Genomic DNA, 7,647 nt, shown 5'->3' on the forward strand with positions numbered 1-7,647 from the left:
TGTTGACACGCACCTTTTTCAGGCGTTACCGTCCTCCTCTCTGCACTCCTGCGGAGCAGCCTTTTTCCTTTTTTACAAAGGGAGCCAGACGTGTTGATGCGCGGTGGAGGTTTTGTTATGGTATATAATAAACTCCACGTCAAAAGGCAAAAAATTGGTAAATGGTGCCTTTATATATCTCTTTTTATCCAAAGCGCTTTACAATTGGGTGCGCACATTTCACCCATTCACTCATCACACATTCACGACCACGCAAGGTGCCAACCTGCTCATCGGGAGCCGTTAAGGGGTTAATGTGTCTTGCTCGAGGACATACTGTCGACACACGCTGCCTGGGAGGAGCGGGGAATCGAACCGGGAACCTTCTGATTACCAGACGACCACCGCTGTACCTCCACTGTCAACCACCCCCCATAATAAACTCCACGTCAAAAGGCTACGACGTTGTAAGCCGTCGCTAAACTGCTCAATTAAGTTGTATCACGTCGTATAGTGTAATGTTGTGACTGAATGCTATTTGGTTAGATTACATTAGATTAAAGTGTATTCTCATTTTGCATGTCATTATGTAAGTATAGTGCAACAAAAATAAGTTTGGCACCAACCAGAGTGCAAATGTAACAGTAAAGTGCAGTGGCGTGCACAGATAGGGCCGAAGGAGGGCTTGAGCCCCTGCCCATCCAAAGGATATGAACAAATTCAATGTCAAATGTCAAATATGAACACTGGGTGTTGGTGGGTTAAGTGCCCTTTTTTGGCTTGTGCCCCTGCCCCCCAAATTGTCTGTGCACGCCCCTGCATAAAGTGCAATAGCAATGTTTTCTTAAGTCTGTAGAAGACGATTCACAGGCTGGGACATCTCTGAAGCGCCACACTACTTCATTCAGAATGATGTTTCGATTTCACCTCCAACAAATACCGCATAGCTCCTGCGGTTTGGAAGGGGTAACCTTCTATAGTGTGGTAGTGAACGGGTTAACCTTCTATAGTGTGGTAGTGAAAGGGTTAACCTTCTATAGTGTGGTAGTGAACGGGTTAACCTTCTATAGTGTGGTAGTGAAAGGGTTAACCTCCCGTAGTGGGGTAGTAAAAGGGTTAACATTCTATAATGGGGTAGTGAAAGGGTTAACCTTCTATAATGGGGTAGTGAAAGGGTTAACCTTCTGTAGTGTGGTAGTGAACGGGTTAACCTTCTATAGTGTGGTAGTGAAAGGGTTAAGGGTTTATCGATGTGCTGCCCTGCCGTGTGATTGGTCAAACTGCAGCGCTTACTGTGTTCTAGCTGAGCTTCCTCGGGCCACGTTGTTTTTAATTAGCCAGATCACCACTTGAGGGGAAACTAAATTAATTATATAAGTCTAGAGATAAAAGGGCCAATAATACACTTTCCCACCTTCACAAGGCTGTGGCCTTCTTTACAGGGCGATGTACTCTTCGTGAATAGAGCGCGCTCTTTGTATGTTCTATATGTGCATCTGTAGCTGATGTGTCACTATACTATACAATGGGTCAACCTTGTGTACATCCTGCTTCACTCGTTACGTGGACATCGCCGTTTTTGTGGTCGTTATTTTTTTCCCTTCAAAGATTTCCTTTCATCGCTCCGGTGACTCACGCGTACCCGTTCTCATTGGCTACTGTTGTATCCATGAGCCGCAACACCACCGGCGCTTTTTTTTTTTCAGGGACGATTTTGACCCCATCTCAAGCCCCGCCCTCTTTTCTCGATCGTCCAGTCACAAACGGTTGCCTCCCATACCTTGTTTTGAGATCGGTCGATTAAAGGCGCCGTAAGTGGTATTTTCTTTAGTTAAAATCAGTGTTAAATAGCTCTACATTCCAACAGCCATCGCTGATATAGAGTGTCTGGTGATCTGGTATCCCTTCCCACTTTATCCAATCAGGAGAGAGAACTTGGATATTTTTACTTATATTTCAAGAAATCTTGAAGTCAAATTAGCTCACTGCACTGGTAGATAAATGTACTTGTTTCAAGGACACATTTTCTTAAAACTTTTTTTTGGTTTTTATTTCTTATTTTTGCAGTGTGCGGAGTTCTCTCTCCTGATTGGATAAAGTGGGAACGGGATACCAGACATTTCTTTTGTATTGTTTACTGCAGAGTGGAGGGACTGGGAGACCCCATGTTACTGACAAAAACACTCTATATCAGTGATGGCTGTCGGAGTGTATAGAGCTATTGTTTTAACATGTAGGCCACTTATTCTAACAAAGAAAAGACCACTTACAGCACCTTTAAGACAATGATTGATAAAGTCTACCACCTCGCTGGCCTCTTTCAGTGTGTCCTCATTCCTCAGTCAGTAGAGATGGACAAAAGACTATCCTCTTTACAGAGTGGTCGTCCCCCAAAGTGTCCTAAAACCTGTCCGGAAATTCTTAGAGGGGCTTTAGAGAAGAGTCTTTTGAACATATGGTTCACTACCCCTATTGTAGCACACTATGAAGCTGGCTTTCAATCAGCATCTGGGGGTCTTTGAAACTGCCTGCTAATCTCCAGTCTCAGTCGAATGAGCGCTTCAGCCACTGTTAATAATCCCTTATTAATAATGTTAATAGTGTTAATCGCCGACGCATCAATGCACAGTGCACTTTATATCCTTTCTCCCACTACACGTGTGAACTGAATGTGCAATACTGTCACTCTTTTTTTACTTTGTTTATCTTTTGTAAGATTCTTTATTTTTAGCGTTAAACCCTTTCTTTATATTTTTTTATTCTAGTTTAAGTGTATATTTTTGTGATTCTGTGTGAAGGGGGAGGGGGGGGTGAGCAAAGTAAAATTTTCATTGTACGGTGTAACTGTCTGTTTAACTGTGCATATACAGTATGACAAATATATCTTGAATCTTGAATATTGAATCTCTTGCTAATAATATGGTTCCTTCTGGCATGGAGTGTTCACTACCAAAGTTCCATCCCCGGAACTTTTAGGGTACAACAGTAGATGATTAACGTTAGGTGCTTCTACCTTGCCTATATTACTATCTACTATGCTAATATTATATATTATATATATAATATATACTCTATACCACTACGCAGTGCGCACTCAAGACTGTATAGCGCTCACGTTCGACACTGTTTGACGAACAATCTCACTGACCCTTAGCTGCCAGAGTGTGTACCCTTCCTGCTGACCCGTTGTGCAGAACTTGTAAATCGCTTTGGAATAAAGGCCGTCGGCTAAGTGAATCAAATGGAAATGTAAGTGTAAAATGTAAGATAGCGAAAGGTGAATTTCAAGGCACTTGTATAAACTGTTTCAGGATAATCATCCCACCGGTTCACAGTGTAGCACTTAGCACTGTGTGTGAGCAGGTGAACAGCTGTTATTCTGGTGAACTGAGAACTACTTGAGTCACACTGTGGGGGGAAAAAAGCCTTTGTTGTACAATATGGTAGCTGTTATCCCATCCCATCCCATTTCTGCCTTGCACTATATAGTATTGTATATTAGTACACTGCACAGTATTGTATATTATATGGTAACTCAGTTACGTCTATTCTGCATCGAACATTGTACATATGTCTATACTGAACACTGTGACCTCATTTTTTTTTTTTACTTCTAATTTACATGCTATACTATGTTATTTTATTTCATACTTATCTTGTCTTGCACAGTCTCTGGAGCGTAACAGTAAGAAGCATTTTGTATAAAAGTATTCTGTACTTCTTCTGTATGACAACTATTAAAGAAACTTGAAACTTGAAACTTGAACTTGTTAGCATTCAGCACTTTGGATAAAAGCAGCTATATAAACTGCAGTCTTTGAAATGTATTGGACCTCTAAAAGCATTGCATCAATACCTGGGGACTATTTACCAATGCAGTTCAACCCGGCTACTCGGAGTCGATGATGTCACGATGTTGCCAACAGGTTGTAGGAGCGAGTGAAGAGACTCTCTCTCTCTCTCTCTCTCTCTCTCTCCTTTTGTCTGTCTCTAAGCGCCTCCTTTTCATAAACAACCACTGCAGCCGGTATAGGAATTCCAAGGGCAGTACGGTATATGAAGATTCCAGGAACGGGCGAGCGAAGGTCACGCAGAGCCAGCAGGGAAGCAAGCAGCGGCGCTCTGAGAGCGCGAACACAACAGCGAGGACGAACGCACAGAAATACCAGCGCTAATCGAACACTTCCGGGCCTCAAGAGAAAGACGTGATAGTATAGCTCGGTGTGGTGAGGAGATATGCATCACCACTGCCTGGGTTAGAGAGGTCTGCCTCATAGGGGCCCACGCAAACATACTGTACATACATCTGATTAGCCCTGTACTCAGTAGTACTCATTTATATATTCTATACCCAGTTTAACCACCTGTACATTGTATGTTACTATTGCACTTTACTGCTACCTTTGCACTCTGGCTGGATGCCAAACGTATTTTTCGTTGTACTGTATAGGCCTACTTGTGCTGTATAATGACAATACATTTGAATCTAATCTAATCTAATGTGATTGTACGCTCACTCGTGGTGTTTTGAGCTGCTCTGGATAAAGGTCACAAATTATGTTTTGGATTTCAGTCAAATGTTGTTGTTGTTGTTGTTGTTGAAAATGTGAGCCTTGCAATCCTACGTTTCACATTCGGCGTTATAGCCCATAAGTATAGCTGAAATCTGAATTGGTCTGGTATATATTGTTATCACCAGCTGGTTAGTAACAAAATCCTCGAGTCACACTTTATAGCAGGGGTGTTTAATCGCTTAGTTTTATTATCATGTCCCACTGAAGATGTGATTTCAAGAGAGGATGTCTTCGTTTAGGTCTTAAGTGTAAATCATTCCGATTTCACCTGCTCTTCCTGTCCTGGGGAGGGGGAGGCTGAATTTATTGCAAGAATATTGTATAGCCTAACTTTATGACCATGCCTTACAATTGGTTTGGCCATTGATTTATCAGTGAATATTTATGTGTGTGCGTGTGCGTGTGTGTGTGTCTCTCTCTCTCCCCCTCTTTCCATCTTTCCCTCTTCAAGTTTCTTTAATAGTTGTCATACAGAAGTACAGAATACTTTTGTACAAAATGCTTCTTACTGTTGCGCTCCAGAGACTGTGCATGACAAGATAAGTATGAAATAAAAACATAGTAAAAATTAGAAGTAAAAAAAGAGGTCACAGTCTCCCTCTCTCCCTCTTTCCCTCTCTCTCTCTCTCTCTCTCTCTCTCTCTCCCCCTCGCCTCCCTCTCTCTCTCTCTGTATGTGTATGTGCATAACGTATAATATAACCGATAGGGCATACAGAACAGATCCTCATCTCCATTGTTTACACTGTTTATTTGTTCTCATATTTTTTATATTCAGATCTAATTGTATTGCCTTCTTTCTACTATTACCCTGCCCATACCTGTGCCCCCCTCCCCCCCATGCTGCTACGACACCAGAATTTAACCAAGGGGATCAATAAAGGAGTATCTTCTCTTATCTTGTTCTAATTCATTTGTCTATAGTGTGCCAGACATATTTACTTGAGGCCAATCAACTATGTGTCAATGGACCTATGAGTAATTATCAACACACACACACACACACACACACACACACACACACACACACACACACACACACACACACACACACACACACACACACACACACACACACATTCCAATAAGCCGTTTATTCTGAGCGTGTGTATAAACACCACAAAATTCAACCGGGCCTCGATCTAATATAGAAAATTACACTAATTTTGGGTGAAATATCAAACATTTTACTCTTCAATCATAAAGTCGGAAACGGTCGGCTAATAATTAGCACTATTACTCAGTAGTACTAATTTATATATTTTATATTCAGTTTAATCACCTGTACATTGTATACTAATATTACACTTTTCTGTTACACTTGTGCTGCATGATGACAATACATTTGAATCTAATCTAATCTCAATAACCTCTTTGGAGCCAAAGATGCAGTCGGAAAGTAGGCCTGCTCGATTATGTCGAAAATCATAATCGAGATTATTTTTGATTGATATTGAAATGACGATTATTAAACAAGATTATCGATTTGAGAACATCATTATGACGACGAGTCGACGACTGTTGGATGCCAAACTTATTCTCGTCATGCTGTACTTGTGCTGTAATATGATGAGTCTTGACAATACATTTTAATCGAATCAAATAAAACGAATAGATCTGTTGTGTATTACTGTTGCATTTTTCTGTTCCATTTGTGTGGTGGCGGGATGCCAAACTTCTTTACGTTGTTGTACTGTACTTGTGCTGTATGGTGACAATACATTTTATTCTAATCGAATCTAATAGAATACAACAACAGCAACAAAAAAGTGGCCGCTTAGCTCAGTTGGTTAGAGCGTCGTGCTAATAACGCGAAGGTCGCGGGTTCGATACCCGTAGTGGCCAAAGATTTTTTCACTATGAATTGAAAATGGGGGACCCTGATGTAAACAAGACGAAAGACTTTCTCTGGTCTGCACCACCTTAACAATTGTGTGTATTGAGCTGTACTGTATATTGTACCCATTCTGCAATCTGTTAATAACATTTTCATTAATTCATAATAGATCATGTTGCTGTTGCACTTTACTGTTACATTTGCACTCTGGTTGGATGAATGAATGAATGAAAACGTTATTAACAGATTGCAGAATGGGTACAGTATACAGTACAGCTCAATACACACAACTGTTAAGGGGATGCAGACCAGAGAAACACTTTCGTCTTGTTTACATCAGGACAACCTTCTTTTTGGTCGTATACTGTACTTGTGCCGCATAATGAGGACAATACATTCGAATCGAATCTAATCAAACTGATCGATCATGTATGTACCTGTACCACTCCAGACCCTTGTCGTAGCTGCGGTCGAAGAAGTGCGGCTCTGCGCCCACCGCGCGCACGTCGGGATGAACGCGCAGGAACTCCAGGAGCGCCCGTGTACCACCCTTCTTCACCCCGATGATGATGGCCCGGGGCAACTGCTTCACCCCGAGGAGGGCGAGGGGCATGGGCCGGGGCAGCAACTTCTTATTATTACTACTACTACTCTCCGACTCGTTGAAGAAACTGGACATCATATCCTCCTCGTCTCCTCCCAGGGTCCTCGCCTCCCAGTCCTCCTCGCCTCCCCGGCTGCTGGTGTCCAGGTCGCTCCCGTTGTCCAGCAGCAGGTCCCGACGAGAGGAGTCCTGATCCTGATTGTCAAACTCATAATTATTATCATCTACAGAATTGGCCATCATGAGACTCGGCATGGTGGAACAGTAACCAACACAACAATAAACCATGTAAACCCAGAGGGACATCATGATGCAAAACACAAATAGTTTGTTCTTCTTCACGTGGGATGATGATGGCACGACATGTAGATTGTGATGAAATATCGGACTATATTCCATAAGACGACCGGTTGTTCCAAGTAGGCATGTTGACAGAAGTTCACTGTGCGCGCTTCTGTCGCTCCTATAAAATCCCAGAGAGAAACGCGCGTCAACGCATGTTCCTTTTTTTTAAATGCCACGGGTTTAGAGTTGAGAGACGGTCATATTCTGTCCAGTTGTGCGAACGTTGAGATGTGTTTTTTAAGATGATAGAATAATACTAGTCGCGCCAGGTGAGTCCGCGGCGGCTCCCATCACTTGCTCACCAGCCGG

The 7,647-nt window shown here is 42.3% G+C and overlaps 1 protein-coding gene across 1 annotated transcript in view; it reads right to left on the reverse strand.

The window, feature by feature from the left end:
- The window catches only part of hs3st3b1a (heparan sulfate (glucosamine) 3-O-sulfotransferase 3B1a), a gene marked incomplete at its 5' end in the record, with an annotated part of 13,532 nt that extends 6,140 nt beyond the window's left edge, over window positions 1–7,392 (reverse strand). The window contains one exon of the mRNA XM_084328495.1: window positions 6,827–7,392. Coding sequence (XP_084184621.1) covers window positions 6,827–7,392 — 566 coding nt within the window. The remainder of the gene's footprint in view (window positions 1–6,826) is intronic.
- Between the last annotated feature and the right edge of the window lie 255 nt (window positions 7,393–7,647).

Source organism: Notolepis coatsorum (assembly GCF_963971535.1).
Source record: "Notolepis coatsorum genome assembly, chromosome: 14".
Lineage (NCBI taxonomy): Eukaryota > Metazoa > Chordata > Actinopteri > Aulopiformes > Paralepididae > Notolepis > Notolepis coatsorum.